We start from the raw sequence: 24,835 nt of genomic DNA, 5'->3' as shown, positions 1-24,835 counted from the left end.
ATTACAGTTTGAAAGGATTGTGTTTACACAGCTTAGCAGACCTTTTATTTTGACAATCAAGCGCAGAACCGGAAAATTGCAACGTGAACGTCTCCTGCGGGGCCACGTCACATAAACGGAGAAAGAGTGCGTCGCTCCGTCTAACCAAAATAGAAGCTACCGAAACAGGATTTCCCCGCTGCGATCGCAGTCACATCAACTTTTACCCTACACACACCGGGAAATACTGGACACGGTGTCTCCGGGGCTTCGTATCATATGGAAAGATGTCGGACATCGGGGACTGGTTTAAAAGCATCCCTTTCATCACTCGCTATTGGTTTACTGGTTCCATTGTGGTCCCCTTAATAGGGAAACTGGGATTAATCAGTCCAGTTTACCTTGTGCTATGGCCGGAGGCATTCTTCCATAAATTCCAGGTAAGATGAAACACATTTTTGAGCATGATACACATTATGGGGTGTTGTTCAGGCCTAGGTGTCGCTCTCGGACAAACAGGGAAACGACACGCAAATGGGAAACTTGGACGTGCAGCAGAGCTAGTAAGCGTGGTGGTGTACTTCCGTGGCCTTGGCCTCATCATCCGACCACGGTACCAGTGTTCGTACTTTGGTCTGCGTGTGCAGCCGTGGAAGTCATGCAACATTCGTGTTTATGGGGGTTGCTTGTTCCGCAGTGCGCGGAATCGTTTTGTTTTTTGTTTTTTTGAATTACGCGCCCCTTGTGCTTGCTAAATTGTGAACATATATGTACACTGAAGGGACATGCATCGCTCGATAATGATTAAATATAAGCAATGTAGTGCTTTCCAAACCCCACAGCAAATGAACGTTATCCACTTGCAGTGACGTTTTCGCACGTGGGATTTAGGTTTTCGAGGATCACTGGTCCGAGTCTGTTTTACCGGCGATTCCACCAGAGGGCGCGAAACACAAATTATGCTCTTTAAAATGTGCCAATGGAGCAAAATGTTTTAAACATGCCACCGTTATGTAAATAAAGTACATTTACATAAGTAAGTAAATATTTTTTGGCGCCACCCCCAAATAAAGACAATAATCGGCCCCTTAACTGCATTAGTTAAACACTGGCTTTGCACTCCAGTGATTGTGGGCACGTCAGGTCTGGATCTGTTAAGACATTTATTAGTCGGATTATTTTTGACCCGTAGATTTGTTATTCATGTTAACGTAGTCTCAAAGTCTTTTTACAACGTTTTTCGGCTTTTGTAATACAGAAGCTATGTGGATATATTTTTCTTACAACCGAAACGGGCGGGGGGGTTTAAAATAAAATAAAAAAATTAATAAAAAAAAAAAGCTCTTTCAGGTTCTGGTACAAGCTAAAAGTAGGCGAAATGAAGGGTACATCCACAGGGAGTGGGTGGACCTTGGCAGCTGCCTCTGCCTATTGTTCAAATGGCCCCCTTCTGTCCCTCTGTCACAGAACGCTGGTACACTCACACTAGCACATTTCTCACACTTGGCCTTTTAGTGACGCTCTCAGTACAAGTGCTGCATTAGTTTGAAAATAGGACCTAGTCGAATTACGCGTCGTCGAGTAATCGAAACAAAACAGGATACTTCTCTCTAGCAGTGGAGTTTTAATGTCCTGCTGGCTGTAGAAGTCGAACACAAAGTGTTTCGCCATACGGAACGACGCGACAGGCCTTGTGAGCAAACCGTTGTGCGGTTGAGAGGCCACACGTATGGGCCGGTCTCTCCCTCCCCCACTCCTCTCTGCCCAAGCCCCCTCCCCGCACAGCATCCTCCTCCCTCTCGAGTGACCCTGCTGTGCTTTTTAACCCACTTTTTTTCTGTGCTGCAGTTGTCAGAGGTCACCTCTCTGTGCGGGCGAGCAGCCCTGATTTATGCGGTGGCGTGAGGAGAGGAGGATGCTGGGATGGCTGGCGTGGTGGGACAGCCGGACTGAAGTTGTACGGCTTGGCGCCAAGACCTGTAGACCTTCATTGACTCTATATGTGCGGGGGGGGGGGGGGGTTTGGCGGTGACTTCACGGTGTAGTAAACTGTGAGGGGGGGCAGTGTTTGCTAACCCAGATCTGTGCTCGTATGGATGACGGGGCAGATAAAGTCTGCCTGCACATACTTCTCCAGCGCCGCTGCTCCAGCTGTGCTTGTGCATGCTGTGGCTGGTTCCCACAGCAGCCCGTCAGGTTCAGGAAAAGCCAGCACAGCACTGACAGGGTGACATCACGTAACAGGCCACTTGCCTTTATCCGTGCCTCGCGCTGCAGACAGCGGTGGCATCTGTGGGCATATTGTGACTGTCAAGACCCGCTTTGTGCCTGGAGGTCTGACAGGTGGAAAGCAGCTTGCTGTTTGATGTCCCAGGTTTACTCAGCATGCAGCTTACACAGCTAGGCCTAAACAAAACATCTTGTACGGTGATGCACTGGAGTTCCACTGTTTGCAGATGAGTGGCTTGTGTGCGTAACCTGCTGGATGAGAAATGTGATCTGCATTGATTGTACGGTCTGCTAATGGTTCTTCATTGGCTTGCTGCAGATATGGAGGCCAATATCGTCAACGCTGTATTTCCCAGTTGGGCCAGGGACAGGGTTTCTCTATCTGGTCAACCTGTATTTCCTTTACCAGTACTCTACTAGGCTTGAAACAGGTAAGAGGTTCTGTTCTATGGCCATTGATGCTGTTCTGAACTACCACTGCATGTGGTAATTAACACTGTCTGAGCAGTAGAGCTGAATTTGATCATTTAGGCCTAATTGTTTATTTTAAATGTAAAATTCATGATCTGCTTTTAGAATAATTACAAGAAGTGCTTAGCATTTGTAAAGGTTGCACCCTCAGAAGTTTTATGAACAGAAATTGCTCCAGCTGTTTTACTGTCAGAAATGTTGGAGAAATTAACTAAGAATCAGTCCACTGCTGGTGTCACGTATTAACAGAAGTTTGGCATCCGATCAACACTTGCACCAGTAGTGCACATTTATTAAACAGGTTTATTGCAGCTCTGCTCATGTAGAACTTCAGAAGACTCAGACAGTGTGTAAATTTAATTTGCATCCATGCAAGTCAAGATGTTTGTTGTGTAGAGAATGATCATGTAAATGAAGTTTTTTTTTGGGGGGGGGAATCTAATGCATTTAAAAAAATAATTTAAATGGGTGAAAAATTGCAGTGATTACCATTTCAACACACCCTTTGACCTTATAATAAGGGAATATGTCTATCATGCACTTATGTGGTTATCACTAAATATTATTGTTTCATTTAAAATTATTTAAAGCAGTCATGTAAACATTAACAGTAGAATTTATATATTTCAAATTGGTAACCACTTAATCCATTTTATGTTGGCAGTATTGATTCTGTTGCTTTGCTGCATATTTATAGTGTGTCTCCTTTTATCCTTCATCAGTTATACTTGTGGATTAAATGAAATCATAAATTTGATTTTGACAGATCTGTTCTTTTTACATGATCTTTTTGTCATTTAGGGGCATTTGATGGAAGACCAGCAGACTACATTTTTATGCTCCTGTTCAACTGGATTTGCGTTGTTGTATCCTTTAAGACTGAAGGCATTATGATGGTGCTTGAGAACTGATTGCAGTCAGGTGATGGTTTAAAGCTGTGAGAATTTGCTACGCACAGTTTGCATAATAGCAATGTTAATGGTAAACAGCCAGTTTCATAGTAGGAAAACCTCTTCCTCTAAAACCATATTGGTAAAAAACAGGCAAATAACATCAAGTTGATTAATATATCCATTTATCATGTTTTTGACTTTAACAATATTAATTCAGATAACAGGCTTAATGATTGATATGCAGGTTAGTCTGTTGTTCTCCTTCCCTCCAAATTTCACGCCGTGCCGGACATGTAGACATTCAGGCACATCCGCTTATTTGAAAGCCCCCAGCACTTGTTAAAGCCTTCCACAGCGTTTCACTTTTGAGTGCAGTAGGTGTACTCTTGGTGAACTAGTTCATTAAGAGGCTTACTCCCATTCTGCTCCGAAAGCGAGTATTGGTGGGCTGGGTCATGTTTCAGAGAGGGCTAAAATCGCTTCATCAGCACAAGTGCACAGCTGCTCTGGATCAAAGTAATGTGTAATAAATCTGTCCAAAACCTTCATGCGAATCTCCATGAACTATGAGACCAGTAATTCTACTCCGTGTACTCACTAGACACTATTTGGCTCACACAATCTGGCCTGAAACTGCAGTAGCATTTTCATAGGGGCATAAATTATTAAGATCATTAAAAAAGATGGTTAAAAATATTTTTGGAGACTGAAAGCAGTTGACGGCATTTTTTTTTTTTTTGCCCTCCTAAGTGGACAGAGGCAGTTGCCTTGCAGCACATGACAGGTTTCGGCTGCAACACCTGTCTTTTTCTACAGAAGTGTCTGCAAGCCGCCATTGCTAAACCCTTTGCATTCTGTCTGGTGGAGAGCTGCCTTGTTTTTTGCCACACAGTAATTCATTTGATTTTCTTTTCTTCTTCTGATCTGTTTCCCAGCTCCTGATGATCCCTTTGATCATGTCTGTCCTGTATGTGTGGGCTCAGCTAAATCGAGAGATGATTGTTTCCTTTTGGTTCGGTACTCGATTCAAGGTAGGCGCCGAGCTTTGCCGGACCAGTGGACCCTTTCATACCTGCAGTAAACTCTTCTAATGTTTTCATATCGAACGTTTGCAGGCGTGCTATCTCCCGTGGGTCATCCTGGGATTCAACTACATCATTGGTGGCTCGTAAGAAACTTTTTCAAATTCCAAAACCCCATATAGAGTAACGCCACCTGAATGTGTTCCTTGCAAACAATTTTCTTCTCCTACTTCGCAAGTTGCAAATTTTGTTACTAGTTCTGTGTTCATTCGCTGTGTCATAAACATTGTTTTCCTAACACTGCTTGTGAGAGCACATTGCTGAACCGAGGGAGTTGCATGTTCTTAACTTTATTGATTACTACCTCATATTTAACAGGTTTGCATGCTGCCCTTATGTGTTCTTGGGTTTTTGCCTCATTATGGTAATTGAACAGAGCTGTAATATACTACTGTGCATATTAAATATTGCCTCCAAAATGTTTTAAAACAATATGCCCAATGATAAAAATATTTACGTGGTGTCTGATGAGAACACTGTTAATACTGGATGATGGCTAGCTGGTACAGTAGAACTAAATAAACTGAATTGTTATATTGGTTTATGACATATATTTATGATCTCTTTCAAAGCCATCAGAACATCAGCCTGGGGCAATTTTTCCTTATTCTATACAAGCCTAATAACACATTTTGCTTTGAACAAGTTGACATTTGTTGACCAAATGACAACTGATAAATTGTTTCTTTTGTTTTGCAGCATTGTGAATGATCTGATTGGAAATTTAGTGGGCCATCTTTACTTCTTTCTCATGTTCAAATACCCGATGGATCTGGGCGGCAGGTGTTTCCTCTCCACCCCACAGTTCCTGTAAGCTCCTAGTCTGCATGTTCTCTGTCAGGTGTAGCCTATGGTTCAAAGAAAAAAAAAAAACACAAAAAATAGCCTATGAGTCAATTTGACAAAATGATGATGACAAATGATGACAAAAAGTAGGCTCTCATTTAAAAAAAAAAATCCAAAAGCAGTTGGCCATACTTTACTTTTTCTTGCCTTTGCCGCTAGAGATCTGGGTTGTCAAGCTTGTCGAGCTTTTTTGTAATGTAATGTGAAATAATTACATTTTAATTTCTTTTAGGTGGTCTTTGCTATATATTCCTATATTTAATTATAGTACATTTTATAAATTAATATAAGAGAGACTTTCCTGGATGTTGTACAAACAAAAAAAAAAAATCCTGGAAAACATCTAGCCAGTGAGCTCAGAGGTGAATTGGTTTACACAGACCTTCCAGACTTGAGGCTGCTTTATAACCCATTGTTTAGGTGCCTGTCAGTTCCGTTATTGTTTGTTGCAGTGCCATTCTGTTCATTCTCCACAGTACAAAGAATGACGCTCATTATGACGTTCTCGTGTGGGGCTCCAGCTCCTGTTGTCATTTGACAAGAGAATGTTCTGTTCTCACCGCGCTTTGTCGCAAAAGACTACGACCTTCAAGCCTGCCCGATTCCTGTTCTTAGAACCGTCGGGATTTCCGGTAGTGCTAGGTTCATTTGAGCTCTCTTGGTCTTCAGGTACCGGTGGTTCCCCAGTCGGCGAGGTGGGGTGTCTGGGTTCGGAGTCCCACCCAGCAGAAGACCCATGCCGCAGGAACAGGCAGGTGGAGGAGGAGGGGGGGGGGCAGGCGGAGGACGTCACAACTGGGGTCAGGGCTTTCGACTCGGGGATGACTGAGGGTGTCCTCGCACGTGGCACCTATGGACACTGACGCTTACATAGATGCATACCGGGACATCGGTGCTGCAGAAACACAAGTTTTATACGTTTGAGGATTTTGTTTGGGGTTTTGGGTTTTTGTTTTTTTTTATCTCTCCTTCTGAATCTAAATGTAAAGAAAGTTATCACAGAGCTCCCTCGCAGTTTCACATCGGTGCGTTTATTTACTCTTGAAGTAATGCCGTATGTCACACCGTAATTGAGTTTCTCTGCATACAGGAGCAGCCTTGCAGAAACGTGCTCGGGCAGAGCTTGTTTCGAGGAATCGGTCAGTTTGGCAGAGTACTGAAATGTATTTGTTTTCGTTTTCCCAGCATATTCTGGCAGGGAACACTGGATTCATCTTACATGCTTTTATTGAATAGTTCAGTTGGTTTCACAGTCTTGTAACATGTTCGTATTCAGTTACAGAATCTGAGGATGTACAAATTCTAAATATTAATTGCTAGTTTTATTACTGATTTTTGTTCAAGTATTAAATTATTGTAACCTAAGGCATAACGGCTGAACTTGCTGCATCAAAGGCTATAACAACCACAATAGCCAATGAGCATCAGCGAAAGGTAATTTGTGAACACAAATATTTTACTGCGTCACTAGAATACATGTAGATGCCAATATATTTTATTCCCAAGTCCTAACACAAATATGGTGCCTTCCAGTAGACAGTAAACTGAACTATGTCAGATGTAGAGCTTGCATCTAAACATACCAGGCATGGCTCAGTCTGTTTATTTGAAATAAGCAGCATATTATACAGGGGTTGAGGCAAGATATGGTTAAACTGTTAACATAAACTTTTTTTTTTTTAAATTTACAGCTGTATAATTGGCAAATGATCCATCGGAATTTTTCTGGATACCCCCACCCAACAAAAATTCATTAACAACCCCTTCATGAGGGTAGTTGGATATGTTTAGGGTGCAGAAATATCTGTGGCCTTCCATGACTAGAGCACTCCTGACTGAAGATGCATCACGTAGCTAATTAAACTGAATGCAACTTGTATGATGTAGGAACGAGGCGATGTTCCTCCTCTCATCTCATCCTTTGGAGCAAAGTAACAACTAAATGATTGAAAAAAAGAAGTCCATAGTGAAAATGTTATGATTGTGTGAAGCAGCCATGTCTAAGTTGTGTGGCAATAACTTGCCAAAATCTTTTTCAAGCAGGAGCCTAAATAAAATATTACTGCTGGTTCTGTGTGAATACTTCTACTCGTTATATTCTACCAGGGGTTGGGATGGAAGAGATCATTATCTCCAACTTTAAGCTTTAGTTTCATCCCTAGTTTATGTAGAGCTTTTATTTTAAACTTTAAAACGTATATACAGAAACAATGAGCTGAAGCAGATCATAAACGGTCACCCTGACCAACACAAGAATGCTGTATAAAAGAAAACTTTGATTATAATGTCTTGAAGAAATGCCCAAAGCTTGTGAACAGCCTTTTGATAGGTGGTGTATTTCTTTTCTTTTTTTTATTGAGTTACAGCAGACTTTTTGAAAGAGCAAGCACGGTTCTTGATAGCAATACAGTATTCCTCATACATGTCTGAACATGACACTAGAGCAGTGGCAAGAGAGGAACAGAATACACGGAGCCATCTGAAAGCAAGCCACAGCTGACACTGAAATGGAACTTATACCTTGAATACCAGAAAGAGCCAGCCAGCACGATTCTGCTGTCGTAGTAGTATTGCAAAAATGAACCACAAATAAACACTTTTTTTTTCTTTTTTTTGCATCACTGCACTGATTTCAGTTACATCTATCCCCCTTGGTGGGAAGGTACAGTGGGAAACTGCAGGTAATGCTTCTATGGTCCAAAGGAAAGTTCGTAATTTCACCTCGTTTCAGGAATGAGATGGTTTTCAAAAGAGCACCACTTTGTCCATTTGAAATATTAAGTGCTATCGTGGACCATGTTTTTTCAGCAGTGTGAATCGTTTACTGCCCTTTCACAAAAAAAAACCAAAAAAAAAACCAAAAAAAAAACACAAAAAACACAAAAAAACCAAAACAAAACATCATTCCATTGTAAGGGTTAAGCAAAATGGCTTGGGGACACCTACATTATTATAAATGTAACAAAACTCTCATCCTCAGAAAATTTTACAAATCTGTTGAAAATATATTTACAAAGGGCCCTTTTTCTAAAAAACAAAACAAAAAACAAAAACCCCCAAAATCCCCAAGTAGTAACATAGCAGTCTGACTTTGGCACTCCATGGTCAGTCCCTGGCCAGTGCTTCACACTTCTAGTCCTCCTTTTCTCTGATGATGTCAGAGTCCAGGTGTGAGATCATTGGTTCCAAGTATGTCAATGCAACTAGTTTCTTGTTCCCCCTTTGGGGTTAGTCGTAGCAGCCTATGTTTAGTCCTGCAAAAAAACAAAAACAAAATCAACAAAAAGCAAGTTTTAGGCTACACAAAACTCGATCATTAATTTGACAATGGCTGAAAGTGGAGAATGGTAAATAAAATATGGAATTAACATCAGATCGCATCTCCAAAAATATTTGGCTGTGAGTACTCTCTAGGAGAAGATTTTAATGTCAACATTCCAGGTGGCTTAACACTAAATCAGCAAAATGTACAATGAAAGCTTTCACTCACCATTTTACAGTTTACTGTGACTGTTACCATAATGCTAAACCAATACATATCAAATGGGGTACTGATTTTTGAAAGAATGTTAGGAACCTTAAAAAACGAATTTTGGATTTATAAAATGGTGGGAACCTTAAAAAAAAAGTTTTTATTTAAAAAACTCACTAAAAACAACTAAAACTCAAAGTGATGCCTACGTTTCTCATTTCATCCTGTTCCTATGTGTTCTGCTGACAGTATTTCAAGGTCTGAGCCCACTCTCTGTGTCTCAGAATCCTTTCTTTCATTGTCAGCTGCCATGGAAACCTTAACCCATCTCCCATTGTCCGCACTCCCTTGCTCATGTTGGTCCTTGCCCTTGCTGATGTCTGGCATGGTGTGACCCAGCTTACTGGTAAACCAGTTTACTATATCCTGGTTGGTGAGTTTCGATCGCTCTGCAAGCTTCTCAACATCCTCTCCTTTCAGGACATTTGCCTCCTGGAAGTGTCGCTGTAGGACACTCTGGGCTGGTTCTGTGGTCAGTGAGCTGTTCTTCCCATTGTGCTTTTTGTTACTCATATTCTGGAACTGCTCCATCCATTCCAAGGTTCCGTTCTTCAGGGCTGATCGGTTGTCCTTAAACCAGCGGACAAGTTCTGTGCGAGCCAGGCCTGTCTCAAGTTCCAGTTGGTTGTATTCCTCTGGCGATGGCCACTGAGTCTGTGAAAAAACCTCCTTAAGAAGACCAAGTGACTTGCTGTCGATTTCAGGACCCACAGAAGATGTTAGAAGGGGAAGGGGAGAGGTTCTGGCTCGAGCTTCCTGCTCATGAACACCCATTCAGAGCTACTCTGTCCAACCTTTTGGAGCCCATAGAGAGTTGAGCAGGGCTTGTTCAAGGTTATCTCGCAGAGCGCGCCGCTCCGTAAACCAGCCCTCAATTTCTGTTTTGGACAGTCTAGTGTCAGCCGCAAGGCATTCAATCTCAGCCTGTGTGGGAAAGCTTGTCTTCTGGAAACACTCCTCCAACATCTTCATTTGCTCAGAGGATTTACCCTTCACTCTTTCCAGAAGTGGAAACTGCGTTGCCACAGGTTTCTGCGGCTGGCTTTCCTTCAGTGGAAGGTCAGCCTTCAGTGACTGCACTGCTTTATGGTTTCCGTGACGCTGATCACTGAACCATTTTTTGATCTCTCCCCAAGAAAGACCAGTCATCTCAATAAGACGATACACTTCTTCGTCATCAGGAAACTGGCATTGGGTATAGCTGGCCATCAGTTCTTTGATCTGATCTGGAGTCTTTTTGCAGTCTGAAGCAAGACCTTGGTGTAGGGGAAGCAGATTTCGAAGTAGTCTGAACCGTCTGGATATTGAGGGTCTTTTCACTTCAGGTGCAACCACAGAAGCTGTGAGGGGGACGCTTAACAGCCTGTGCTGCTTGACTTGCAACTGTTAGTGCAAGGGGAGCACAAGTCGCAGCTGAGCCATTGGCAACTGGCGTCAACACCAAACCGGACTGTCCAAGCACATGGCAAGGTACGGTCCTGAATAAGAGATTGTGTGGTTTTTGGAGACTGGGTTAACTGGGCAGGTAAGACAGTAAAATGCTTGTTGTACAGGCTGAATTGTTCATTAAACATTTTCTTGCGTGCCTCTTCAACCTCCTCCTGGAGACCAGCTAATGCCTTGTTTTAGCCTTTGGGTCGTGAACCAGACTTTGATTTGTTCTTCTGGGTGTTTAGAAGCTGCAGTAAGCCATGAGAGCTCAGCTTGGGTTGGGTACGGGAATTTATTGAAGGAAGTGATGAGCGTCAGGTTTCCATCCAGGGATGCGTTGTATTTTGAGGTGTTCAGAGGGACAGCGATTTTTGGTACTAAATTGTAGTTAGGTGGACGTTGCAGTGCTGGCATTATGTGAGAGAGACCATCCTTTTAGTGTTGCATCTGGGATTATCACTGTTCCATTCACATTTACTGCAGTGATCTGTTTTTTGGGTAACTCTGTAGTGAGCTTATCCATCTGACTATCTATAAGCGGACGTTTGCTCTCGGTTTTTGGCTTACCTATCTTCACTGCTATGGGTTTGCTCAGAGGAAAGGTAGAGAGGTCTTCTCCAGTCTGGGGACTGGTTGCATCATAAATGACTGCACAGTTGGAACCCTCAATTGTCTGCTCCAAGATGGTCTGACTGTTGAGTTTGATCCTCTTGAATTTGAAATTGCTCTCGCCAGGATGGCATTTCTCATTGTGTTCCGTCAACGTGTCAAACTTTTTTGTGTTGAAGTTGCAGACGGCACATAGGTACAAAGGGTTGAGAATACATTAGGATGGTTGGAATCCACGTGTTCTTTAACTCGTTAAGGTTCTGAGTTGAGAAAGTAACAGTATTGCATTCATAGCCTCCCTGTACCTTTTTCTGTGGCCGAGCGTCTGCCTCAGGCTTGTCTGGCTCAATAGTCTCTCGTGTAGTGCTTACAAGATTCTTTTTGTCAGTCCAGTTCTCACTAGCAGGCACATGTGAGGCTCCATTCTCCAACGTGCTGTCCAGACAGACGTCCATGTCATCCTGTTCTACCAGGTCATTTGGCCTGATCATACAGGGAGTTGTGGACTTTCTGCGGCTAGCCATGACCTTGTCGGGGACTGCAACAGTGCAACCTTGACGAGGGACAGTTGGTGAAGGTTGGTTGGATCTCTGTCTGAGAAAGAACCCAACGTGAATATTCCTGCTGACTTTTAATGTCAGCTGCAATGAGTGACTTCATGAGACTTCATCCCAGGCCACACAATCTAAATAAAGAAAAAAGAAAAATTCATTTTATATAAACACACTACAGTACACAACATTAAGTCTATTGCCAGCAGTTCAAAATGGCTAGGAGGTATCACTGCAATAATTTTAGATTCTTGTAAATTAATCTGTTTTCTTCCAAAACGTCACAATCCACCTACTACACAAAAGCCACTTAAGCAGGGTCTGTCACATGTGAAGCCAGTTACCACATCTTTGTAAGCAATGCCACATGCTACCCTCTTTCTGAAATGTTCATTTATACAACATAGGCAAATTCTCCCTACTGGGATGTCACTTTAGACAAAACTGTTGTAGTGTTAAACAGAACAGTCATGGGGGGATAGGGATGCATATAAAAATATCCTAAAATGTCACATACACACTTGACCTTTATAAATAAAACCCAGGTCTCAGATCTGGAGGCAGCGATAACGAAACTGCATTCTCACCTTTTCAAAAACCATGGGGGGCAACATGGAAAAAATAAATAATAGGGCCAAACACTGTTTTATAACAAAGAAAATGAACATTGATTTAAAGGGACTTTGGATTTTGTGAAGTTGCTGGATTTTGGATTTTATTTTTGTTTACTTTACAAAGAAGAGTACATTTTAAAATGCATATTCTGATTAGTTCATTTAGTTCAACTAAAAACATCCTAAGAAGTTTGAAAGGGAAAAAGAGTCTACAATGCTTTCACACTGAACAGCAACCCAGATGCATAAAATGTGTTTTGGTACTAGACTGTTTAAAGTAACAGTCTAAAATGCAGTTAGATTCTAATGAAATATACGAGGCACTTGGCATTTACTGAAACTTCAGTCACATTGTTCCATAGTTCACCATCTGGAAGGAATCGTTCAGTAGTTCCACCATCAGGAAGCTCACTATGAATTATGGGGGCGTTCTAGGAATACCTTTAACTGGGAGATATCTGAGCCTCTGGTTGTCTAAATTGAAGATGTGGTAAACTACTTTATAGTTGTACAAAGAATCACACGAAGGGATGGGAAACTGCAGTGTAAAAAAAAACCCCAAAAAAACAAACAAACAAACAAACAAAAACCCAACAAGCACTACAGAGTCAGGTCATAAATCCAAACATGAGCACGGATTCTGAAGTTCACACTACCGGCACCAAACCGTTCTGGAATGGACTGCCGAGTTGTTCTCGATCCATACCGGGTCTGCCCCGTCATAGTCCGAGCAGGACTTCATTAAAAATGTATGTAAGCCTCATTTTCATGCTGTAGTTATAGCAACTGCATTGAAATATGCTTGTGCTACTTTGCAGCTGCAGATTAAAAGGGTCCTTGCCGACTTTAATTAGAGGGGAACGAGAGGTCACTGGCAGAGCTGGGGCAAAGGGTCCATGCCAGGTTTGTGTGGTGGTCACCATCCTCCTCCTTTCCTCAGGCTTGTAGTGACCTCACTGGATCACAGTACAGCAGAGACTGATGAAAAATGCATGAGGTCACAGTCATCTCGTATCTCAGCTCACTTCGGGAGTACCAGCCAGGCGCAACCGAGGGTTAAAGTTACCAGGGCTTTCTTGGTTTGTTTGTTGTTTGAAATTGTGCTACAGGCAAAAGAAGAAGCAAAAAAAGGAAAGTAAGTGAAAGCTTTAGAGTTGGGAATGATCCCTAGTAAGGGGTTGGTTCATACTGTAACTTCTTAAATAAGATTGGGGGGGGGGGGTGAAAGTCAATTAAGGTCTAGTTAGAGTAGATCATAAAAAGTACACAGCCACTGTCTCTAGATATAGGAGCCAAAGCCACAGTAATGCCATGCTTGCTTTATATAAACCTTAACCAAAGTTTTTGCAAAATATCAAGCAATGGTTAAGAAATTTAGCATTGAATCCCACGCTATTTATAAGCATTCGTCTATTATTGTATTCATTTTATTAAGAAAATAACTAATTGCAGTATTTTTCCAGCACTAGTTCTATTAACCTTTTTAACAATTACAGCTGTTAGGAATACAATTAAAATATAATATAATTAAATATAATATGTTTAGGATTTTTTCTATTCCTCCCCCTAAATCAACTTCGAACAAAAAACAAATTTTGTTTGGACAAATTTACTAAATAAAATAGACCATGTATGTAAACCATGATTGTGTCTCAACAAACGACCCAGAAGCGAATGCACCCAAAATGATCCAGAAGCAAAGTGTTAAGCGCACACGGGCGGGCGCGTGCGCTGTTCATCGTCGCCTGATTTAGCATCAAAGCGCTCGCACGACACACTGGTTAGTTCAAATCCAAATCGTCAGCTGCACGAGACCAGGCAGCTTCAAATGAAACAAGCAAACCAGCCTCCCTGTACTAGATTACAATTACAATCACAGCTTGTGTGCTTGGGTTCCTATCTCTTAACAGCCATATCCCACACATGTTTACATGAGTGGGACTGAGGCATGTGCTACGCAGAGTTGACAGGAAGAGGTAGAGGGAAGGAGAGGGCCATCGTGCGCTTTTCCCACCGGCTGAGCCGCATCCGTCCATGGGAGGATGTTACTGCAGAGCTGCTGTGCGAGGGGGTGGAGACCGAGCCGTGTTAATACCACTCTGTGCGGAGGGGGCCAGGGGGTGGTGGGGGGGGGGTTGGAGGGGAGGAATTTGGGATCACAGCAGAATTAATTTAAATCTCATCAAATGGGGCCTAGGAAGTGAGCAGCGCTGCACGGAAACTTGTTCCGGTCGCAGTGCTCCCACAACGCAGGCGGGAAGGGCCGGGAACAGTCGTCTCAAACGACCGACTCTCGTATTCAGATCGCAGGCTGGATGTTTGTGCGATGGGAAGTACATCGCGGTGCCGCATGGTGACACACACACACGTGGAGTCTCTCAGTGGGGGCTACTCGAAACAATACAACTGACATTTCAAGGACACACACAACAAGCCCAACAATTCCAAAAATGCGGCATGTAAAATACACAATTGTTTACAGAACTTTACAATGTAAACGGATAAGTGTTAAGGAAACAAAACCCTTCTCTGAGTAATCAACTACAGGCTTAAAAAAGCCCATCTTTGTGTATGTAGTTACTCTTTCACATGTCGTATCTTTCACAAAATGAAAAGGATACAAAAACAAAACAACAAAAACAAAACATGTCTCCCCGGGTTACTTCAGTTTTTGGGGGTACCTGGGGACGAGGCTAGAAAAATCTGAACTCATGAGTTACCATGGAAACGGCCTAGCAGCAGGTGGGAGGGATTTTCTCAACAGATCCAGATGAGGAACATTCCGCATTCCTATTTTTGGCCAACCCAATCCTTTCGGGTGGAAATCCACACAGAGCAAACGTGACTAAAGCTATTCACATTGTTCTATATAGCAACTAGTGATATACTACTGATGTGTTCTATATAGCAACTACTGATATGTACTATATAACAACTACTGCTATACTACTGATGTGTTCTATATAGCAACTACTGCTATACTACTGATGTGTTCTATATAGCAACTACTGATGTTCTATATAACTACAGATATACTACTGATATGTTCTATATTACAACTACTGATGTGTTCCATATAGCAACTACTGATATACTACTGATGTGTTCTACATAACTACTGATATACTACTGATATGTACTATATAGCAACTACTGCTATACTACTGATGTGTTCTATATAACTACTGATATGTTCTGTATAGCAACTACTGATGTGTTCTATATAGCAACTACTTATTCCTATTATCTGTAAATACTGCCATGACCACTGGACAGCTCCATAATAACAATGATATAACTTGATGCACATGAATCATTGTCTAAAAACAACTCTGGACAAAATTATGAATAGATGCATTTTTAACAAAAGAAAAGAATTCCCCATTAAAAATTATATACACCATAACCTATTGTGAAGTTATTATTATGCATCAAGATTAATAATAGCATGATATGCATAATAGCTATAAAAACACCATCTTTCCAGTACATGCATTTATCAATAATTATTAGCTTAATTATCAAAGCCTAGGTAACATCAAGGTCTGATTAATAAACTTTGATATTATTTATAACATAATTACTTTTTTCTGTAAACTCCATAGCCCTAGTCTCGCCTTTGCTGAACTCACGTCAGCTCGTCAGAGGTGATTAATATTTTAAGTGGTACAGCAGCTTTAAAAGTCCTTAAGCCAACAGACAGGTCATGCCTTGTTCGAAGAGTTTGTCCTAATGAACAGTCTACACAGACCTCATCCATGAATTAAAGCCATTATCCATTTACTCTTTAATTCACATTTTTAGCAGTGTATTAAATACTGATAAGTATATTCTGATATGTACATTTGGGGATAATTCATATTTGTAATGAGGCACAATTAGGATATTAAATTGCAAACCAGACATGCACTGGTTACAGTTAATTCCTAACACATTTTCCTGAACTTTAGAGTAAGGCAATAAAACCTACACACACACACACATTTATGCACATACTTTGCATATACTTACTAGGCCTCAGCGGTATGATCTAATACTGCTAGTTGTTGCGTTTCTCACCACTACTACATCAGAACGTTGGCTTAAGAGGACACTCAAGTTCAATGGTGGAACACAGATCCCTAGCAAATTCTTAGTACAGGGAATTTTGCTGAAGAAATAAGAACTTGGGGATGTGTGTTTGCTCCAGCCATGTGTAAGACGGAGCCTGTGGCCCCATATGGCATTTCCAGCAGAAACTAAATCTGTGTCACCAGCCATGACTTCTATGGCTGCCATCCCAGTTATGAAATACTGGCACAGCGTCATGGTGAGGATCAAAAGATCAGAGTCATGTTTTAGTGCTTCCCCCCATTCCGGCTTCGGTACATTTATGAAACAACACACTGACAACAGTTAAAATCCAAGTCCCATCATGTGACCCAAGACACACACCTTTTGTTTTCTACCCATGGCAAGATCTCAGAAAGGGTCAGCATCTGAGACCTCTCTTGCACGAACCAGGAGCCTATGCACAAACACCAGGGACCCGAATCGTGTTCGGATCGGTTAGTATTTACCAGGAAACACATTACAGGGGTCTAGCATGGTTTGGCATGGCTGCACTTTTGGAGTTAGCGCTCACAATGATGACCTCACTCCTCACTTAGTCTGCACTGCAGATCCAGACATGTACATCAGCTCTGCCTGGAGCACGCCCACCAATGCTTTGAAAAACAGCAGAGAGCTCTGTGAAAGCACCGCCGACATCCAACTGTGAGGTTGAGTCACAACATCCAACAGCTTGAATCATATGGATCCCACAAACCTGTTACACTGCCCTTGCAAAAATCTACACCTGAGGCTATAAAGAAAAGCAATACTAGTACTCTGCAATGGACATTTAGTTTGAAGTTCTAAACCCTCCTTAGGGGACCAAGTGCTAACAGGAGGTACATCACGACTCTTCTCCAGGCTTCTGACACACAAATGAGAAGAGCATGCACATAAAGAACCTGCAAAGAACCTACACAACTTCACAGCGTACACAACAATGTACCGAGACACTACATTAGTGGACTACTTCATCCTTTACACTTCACTACATGTTTTCTTCCACCAGACGGCAAGATTCACTAAAAAACGTCAGATCCATCACATTTTAATCTTAATTCAGTGTTACATTCACTGAAAGTTTATTTGATGTAATGAAAACACAACAACAACATGAGCACATGATATTGGAATCAACACTAACCAACCAGATTCTGTCTTTCATACAGGAAATTGACTCAGAAGGTTGTCAAAGGTCCAGGAAGAAACCCAAATAGCAAACTTTATATTAAATGATTTAATATTTCAAAAAGTAACATATACACACATACATCCATATTTTATATATATATATATATATATATATATATATATATATATATATATATATATATATATATATGTGTGTGTGTGTGTGTGCGCATATAGACGAAATTGTCCTTTATTACTTCTTTATGTACATTAATTATCTTATAATACTTCTTTATATACTTTAATTAACTAACTGGACAATTCTGGATGTGTCAGCAGATTTGACAAACACCAGGCCAAATTAACTAACAAAATACATTTGATCTAGCTAGGACAGCTAATTATTAACTCATGAAAGTGTAATAACAATGATATCTAAAATGTTAGAAGGTTCCCGCCAGTAGAAAATCTGGGTAGAAAGCAGGCACTCCTGTGAGTAGGTTAATGTAGAGTTAACGTAGGGTAAACGCAGAGTTAACACAGAGTCAATGCAGAGTCAATGCAGAATCAATGCAGAATCAATGCAGAGTCAATGCAGAGTCAATGTAGAGTTAATCTAGAGTTAATGTAGAGTTAATGTAGAGCTCTGGTGGGGGGAAAAACTTTTAACTGAAATAGAAAGATCAAACCACAGCTCTGAAACAAGTCAGATGCAACAGTATAATGTTTCCAGTAGAATGCAGGTTTGGATAGAATAGCTGTTTAATTCCCTGGTGCCTGCTTAGGGTAGAGTGAGTATGCACGGGGGGAAGTGTATGCCACACAACACTTTCACACACGAAACCCTCCACAATGGCTAGTGCCCAAATTAAATTTGACAATCCTGAAATTAAGGTTCTAAATTCTTACTATGACCCTACGGTGTCCAACTAACACCTCACACAAAGAAGCTCACCAGTCAGAGAGCTCCTCCCCTGGGGACAGAGCCCGTGACGTGCTACGGCTCCAAAATCTCCTGCTGCAATACTGCTGTTCCTTTGAGTCCCCTTCTGTACCTACATTTAAACAAACAAACAAACAAAAAAGATATTGTTGATATTCTCTGACATTAGTTTTGGAGAAATCTGAAGGTATGTGATTTCTGATGTAAAATTCAGAGAAATTCACCCACAAGTTGATATCAATAGTAAACATCAATGACACAAGGAAGGTAAAGAAATTTTTTAAAAACTTCAACGCTGAACTGAAAACAGGCACTTGGCACTCTTACTGCACTGATCTTCACTTACAACTTCTGACTAAGAGGTGATGCCACTGTGTAATGGAGTTATTTTAGGGTATTTCCACACCTAAAGAGGTTTCCAGCTTTCAAGATCCAAGTCTCTTTTAGCATTCTTAATATTCCTTCGCACTGTGTACAGCCAGGGCATATTTTTCAAAAAGGATTTTTTGCCATCAGACACTCACACAGATTACAGCAACATGGGGGGAAAGAAATGCAGGCTAATGTTTGGCATTGTCTTATGAAGTGTGCTTATCTAATTTCTCTTATAAAGCATACAGTAACAGAATTACACAGAGATACACGTGAGTGACTCATTTTCATGCAAGAACTTGAAGTCAGTTAATTATAGCACCATAGATCATTATTTTCTGACTCAAATAAAATTAAATATTAGCAAGATTTGTTGGGACTGTGTACAAATTAGCAAATCATCCTATGAAATAAGTACAGGATCCTGATAAACACCAGGAGGCTCAGAATGAAAAGCAAAATATTTCCAGTAATATTCTGTGTATTGGGTATGCATGATTGACATGAAATTTTGTTGTGAGAGCTGAGGTATAAAATGGCAGGGTAATCAAACATTGAAAAGATGGTGCTTGCTTGTGTTGTGTGCTCAGGGTGGTGTTTACCAAAACCTACAGCACCATCAGTGTCAGCATATAATTGTCATCAATTTTGTAAAATGTTTTCAGAAAAACAAACCCACATTTCACTATAATATAAGGCTGTCCGTAATGATGTTACCTATGTTTTGATGCGATACAACTACCATCAGCTAAGACAGAGACCAGAAAAGTTAACTCAAAACATATTAACCTACTTTATAGTTATTACTGTTAAAGGAACATGCGACACAAAAAACCCAAAACAAATTCAGTGTTCTAACTACAAAGAGACCTAGATTCAGAGACCTAGATAGATGTCTGTTGTCTCCATGAACGTAAGATAGATGATGGTGGTACACATAGGACTGCAAAGATTGAACACAGAAAGCCCATACTTAAGGCCACCAACACAATAAACATAAACCTGTGTGGGATTTACCATTTGTTTGCAACTCTGAGCAGAACATGATGCTGTGGTCAGACAGGACAAAGTGGGAAGGTTCTGAACATCACTCACGTTCGTGTCAAGCAGTGAACCTCACAGCAGCCATTAAACATGGTCATGTACGCTTTGGCATCTGGTTGCCTTGCGCGAGAAACTGCATCACTGGCACGCCGAGTTCTCCTTCTACCAAGTCTGTCACCCGAAACATCTCGTGTCCATCTCCGACGCGATTTAACATGAACACAGACACCACACAAAAATCGTGTGATGAGTAAATCTCATGAGGTGTCCTGCCACACTGATGCTGTGTGCTCGCTGCTGGGAACCACCGCCTATTGCTGGTGTTCCTCAAAATGACCAAGGGCCACCCGAAAGCATCACAGCACGCTGTTAATGGAGCAAGTACTACTTTGGAGAGTGTCAAAAAACACAAATATGATGGCCATTACGCTGCAAAGCTTTTGAGAAGCGTGGACCCGCCCATCTGTCCTAACACTTGTGGCCTGGGCCAAGTTCCTGCCACAATTATAATAAGCTAGGTCATTAGCACATTCTGGTCAGTGCACAGTTCATCTCAGTGGACCAACAGCTTGCTAGCTAGCTAGCTCTCACACTTCACACGCTACTAAAACAATTGACAGGCACCTTCGGTAGAGCGCCCACTAAATCAAAAAGCCGTGACAAGAAGACAGGAAACGAACAGAAAAGAGGGACAATAGCTTACTTGAAAAGAGTGGTTTTGTGAACAACATTTAGACAGTAACTCTGCTTTAATATCCTGAAATTAAAATCACCTTACAATTACTATGTCTTTTTAGACAGTGTGAACTGCTCGAGCGTAATTCAGTATGTGAACATTCCCACACAAATTCCCACACAAACAACACAGTAAATGTAGCCTACTTGTAGTAATTCAGTTCAGATCAGATGCCCATCTGCTGCTCATTGGCATAACAGCACCAGGTAATGAAAAATAAAAATAGAGGTTAATTTTTTTTTTCACTTATATCATAAGATTCCTATATAATTTTGTTTTATGTGAACCAGGTTAAAGCAGGTATAATTCATGTAACAGCTACAATTAAAAATTCACCAGCTCCTCAGCAGTCTACCAGGCTCTGCTGTAAATATGTGATCAGCATGTTTTACTTTAATTTGCTCAAAAATAAGAAGAGACATGATCCAACTTGGCAACGGAGCACTTCTTCCATGTAGATTTAGAGACGGGGTGCAACGTTCAGCGTCTTTACTAGAGGGACTTGTTTGAACATAACAACTAACCTGATGTTAAGATTTTGCCAAAAGTCTCAAAAGGTATGACATCAAAAATATTTAACACTATGAAAGGTCAAAATAATAAGATGTGAAGATAAACTTGAATATAGCAGTATGTGTCTATAATAAGTGTGACACTGGCAATGAGGGTTCAGGAGACCCAACAAAAGTGATCTGAAATCAAGTCCATATTCAAACAATGACTTTCTATGTGTGGTATGAAATCTGGTGCTCAAACTTGCGATTATTTTGAGAAATTACAGTGGTGGGGGAATAAGATCAAAATATGGTGTTCAACTACTTTACACACATTCCTGTGAGTAAAGGAAGTAAATTCTGAAGAGTGCACACATTTAGCTGCTGAACACTGTACATAGCTTAGTTTAGGTTGTCTCACCCACATACAAGCAGAACACAACCTAATACTCTGTATAGTGGGAGGTTTGTGATGTTGTAATGTACTTTTTTGTTTCTACAAGCTCTGGGAAACTTGCTAGAACACACAGCATCAGAGATGTCATCCTTTTCCAGAATATCTTAGGGTAAAAGGTGGCCATCTCTGCCAGGAAGCTAAAACTGGGTCACTGTTGGATCTGCTGGAACCACAATGATCCAAAACATTCCTCCAGATCCACACAAAAACATCACTGACCACAAAAGTCAGGCTGTGGTAACAGCCTGCGTAACCCAACAGCTTCGAGGTGAGCAGAACAAGATGAAGGAGTACCAAGGACTCCGATCTGCGTGGAGAGATTGAAGCTGCACTGAAGAGCATTGTCAGATTGCCTGTGTTCCTTTAACTCATCAAACATTACAAAAGGGAATCCAGTGCTGTTATTTTACTGTGTACACACTTCACGGGTACTCATATCAATCTTTAGCCCCCCCACCCTCCACCCCGGAATAATTCATATTCCCATGCTTAGGACACACTTGATAACCATTCAATCATTTCATGGTTAAAGTAACTTGGCAATACAGGTGGCATTCAATAGCTAAAGTGGTGCACCTTCATCACAACATACATAAATAAATAAATACAATTTATACCCAACACAGCACTTCCATTACTAAAGGAAAATATGATATGGTACAATGAGAAAGCATAACCTGAACTACTTTTCATGATGTACAGGTCAGAGGGCAGCACGAGTTTAATTTCCCAAAATAAAACTAAACAGCTGAAACAACCCACTATATTAAAAGATATGAACGCAAAAACAAAGCAATTTATAGCTTTTTGTGAGAATTACGAACAAATAGCGTGGCCCCAGTGTGAGGCAAGAAACCCTGACAAAAAGGCTCTCCATGCAGTGAAGTCATGACCACCACCGACAGAGAAAACACAGCTTTGAAAGGAGCCCTGCCCACGGCTATGACATCAGCGACTCTGCTGGCTTAGTCACCGACGCCACAAGCTCCAGGCAGAGGCAGTAGCAACCGCCTCCTCAAAGACGTCAGCCCTTGAGTATGAACGCAGGCAGCCATTTTGAATCCAGCCAGTCACCTGGCACAAGAAAAGATTTTGTGCCACAGCCTTGGAAGCTGAATCGAGGTCCTGAGTTATTAGTCTGGTAGTTGGCTAAATACTTTAAGTCTCGATTTTGTATCGCTGATAAAATCTTTTTAAAAAGTTCGTAATGGACAAAACTTTCCTAACTATAAGACATTCGTGATATCTAATTTATCTGTAAATCAGCCCTATTCATAGTTTAAGGCTATAACCAAAAATACAGTCGCCAGTCATGCCTTCCAATAATCCGAATGTTGCTCAAACCTCCCTTTGATTAATTAGACGCAGCTTAAATGAGTTTGTATTGTCTAGAGAGTTTTACTGATTATATTACTGCCACCAAGCCTATATATGTCATGGCAGCACTTTTCACATAAATTCTATGACGATGCATTTTGCTAAAGATGCTTTAAAGGTCAGGAATCTGAAGTCCATTTGCACAGTACTGCTTCAACCCATCAGTGGTCAAGCTTTCGCTGTAGGAAAACACAGTTTACAGGGCAATGGTGGCAGGGAGATGGTAGTTTAACATATATCTGACAAATGTCAGGTCTGCCCACAGAGGATTTCAGAGAACTTGTATCCTGATGCAGCCCTTCAGGTTGTAGTGTCTGACACTGGTTTGAGCACGTAAACTGCTCCTCATTATATATAACTCCAATACAATGTTGTTTAGCAATGTTCTATCAAAAATTAATAATCCATCAGACACTTCAAAAGCACCCCTAACCACAATCCAATTTGTAGGGTGAAGTTAAGTTGTAAACACTTGTTTCACTTCAGGGAGAATGCCTAAAAGGTTGCATCGTGCCTCATATCACGACCTGGTTCAAAGACGTCGATTTCTGAATAACGCGTCGGTTACGATACGCCGGAGGAAACAAGACTCGAGCCCAAGTTAGGTCTGCAAGTGCCACAACTGTCCATTTCGCGCGGCAGTTGCGACAGTTTTGGGAACTATCGCAGACGCGAACACGGTGCTGCAATGTAGCGCGGGGCTTGACGCGCGAGCCATGCAGAGTGCTTGGAGCAGGCGTCACCAGTGCCTACATCACGCGACTCCAGCCCAAAATCAAAGTGGCTGGCTAGCGTTCCAGGGGTCCGCGAGCTCTAGCCCCGTACCCGTGCACACATATGCATGAATAAATCATAGCGGCGAAATAGCACGGCCAGCAGCGCTGCGTGCACAGCACGTCGGGCTTTTGTAGCTAATGGTCAAATGACGGACCTATACAATCACTCGAGCCGACGTAACGCCATGTCGACATTGGTAGCCATATTTTGCTGGTTATTTCGACATCGAAGTAGGAGGCATATTCACGCGCACGTCCCCTCTTTTCAGGGTTTTGATCAAACCATCAAGTTCCTGCATGAAATCTGCCGACGTTTAATCACGACACGAGCCTATTTAAAACCGATCTTAACAGGGCAGCCGCATGATGTTTTCAGGTACCCACTTTCTACAATATGGCTAGGACAAACAAAGTTCAATGGATAAGTTAAGAAATTATAGCCACCGAGTTACAGTTTGGACCACAGCATTGTTCGCCTAGCGAAGAAGTTAGCACGCACACACGCTATAGTCACAACTTTTAGATTTGTTTGCTAATTTTACAGTCGAGTGAATATTTAATTCGGCGGCTTCTTACCTGTCCGCCGCGCACGGTACACTGCGGGGCGACAGTGCGCACAGCTTTGTCCCCAACGTGCTTACTTTTCCCAGCGAGGGATGAGCGGAGGGCCACTATAATTGCAAAGATTCTGCCGGATCCTAAAGACAACAGCCGAAAAAAATCGGCGATCGCAGGGGGATCTACGCCAAAACCCACATGATCACCTACGTCAGCGGGCGGATTTGCATACGACACGAGGAGCGCTCGCATGGTTGTCCTCGCGAAATGCGTCTGCACGGGTGCAAGTTTCCGACACGCCGACAGCAGGTTTACTGGGCGGAGAGAGCGAGTCACCCCGCACGCTTGCACTGCCAGCCTTCCTTCTCTCAGTCGAATGGACCACTGTTGTTTTCACAGTCCCGCTGCTGTTTTAGGTGATAGGTCATTGAATATTAAGCATTTGATACAAGACCAATGATAGGATCTCTCCCCCCCTCTCTCTCCCCCCCCCCCCCCTCTCTCTCTCTGACCCCTCCTTTTCCCCAAGCGTCTCCTCCCACTTGCTTGTATCCTGCATTAATCAGAACGTGCAGAAAACATATGAAATGATATCCCCGCAGAATCCCCTCAGGACTA

General features: G+C 41.8%; 2 protein-coding genes across 2 annotated transcripts; one reads left to right on the top strand and one right to left on the bottom strand.

The window, feature by feature from the left end:
* The first annotated feature begins 92 nt into the window (after window positions 1-92).
* derl1 (derlin 1) lies at window positions 93-7,570 on the top strand. The gene is made up of 8 exons (XM_027007213.2): window positions 93-419; window positions 2,528-2,639; window positions 3,481-3,545; window positions 3,790-3,816; window positions 4,508-4,603; window positions 4,688-4,740; window positions 5,354-5,464; window positions 6,170-7,570. The coding sequence occupies exons 1-8, from the start codon at window positions 267-269 to the stop codon at window positions 6,327-6,329; spliced, it is 777 nt and encodes a 258-aa protein (XP_026863014.2). The 5' UTR covers window positions 93-266; the 3' UTR covers window positions 6,330-7,570.
* On the bottom strand, window positions 7,182-24,589 carry zhx2a (zinc fingers and homeoboxes 2a). Its single transcript, XM_027007211.2, is given in 10 exon segments — window positions 7,182-8,754; window positions 9,182-10,382; window positions 10,384-10,510; window positions 10,512-10,633; window positions 10,635-10,899; window positions 10,901-11,288; window positions 11,291-11,317; window positions 11,320-11,757; window positions 18,416-18,515; window positions 24,236-24,589. Coding segments are annotated over 7 exon segments (2,397 nt in total). The 5' UTR covers window positions 11,597-11,757; window positions 18,416-18,515; window positions 24,236-24,589; the 3' UTR covers window positions 7,182-8,754; window positions 9,182-9,191.
* Window positions 24,590-24,835: the final 246 nt, after the last annotated feature.

Source organism: Electrophorus electricus, chromosome 10 (genome assembly GCF_013358815.1).
Source record: "Electrophorus electricus isolate fEleEle1 chromosome 10, fEleEle1.pri, whole genome shotgun sequence".
In the NCBI taxonomy this organism is placed as follows: domain Eukaryota; kingdom Metazoa; phylum Chordata; class Actinopteri; order Gymnotiformes; family Gymnotidae; genus Electrophorus; species Electrophorus electricus.
The sequence above is the reverse complement of the archived record's forward strand: the minus strand, read 5'-3'. Positions and strand labels throughout refer to the sequence as shown.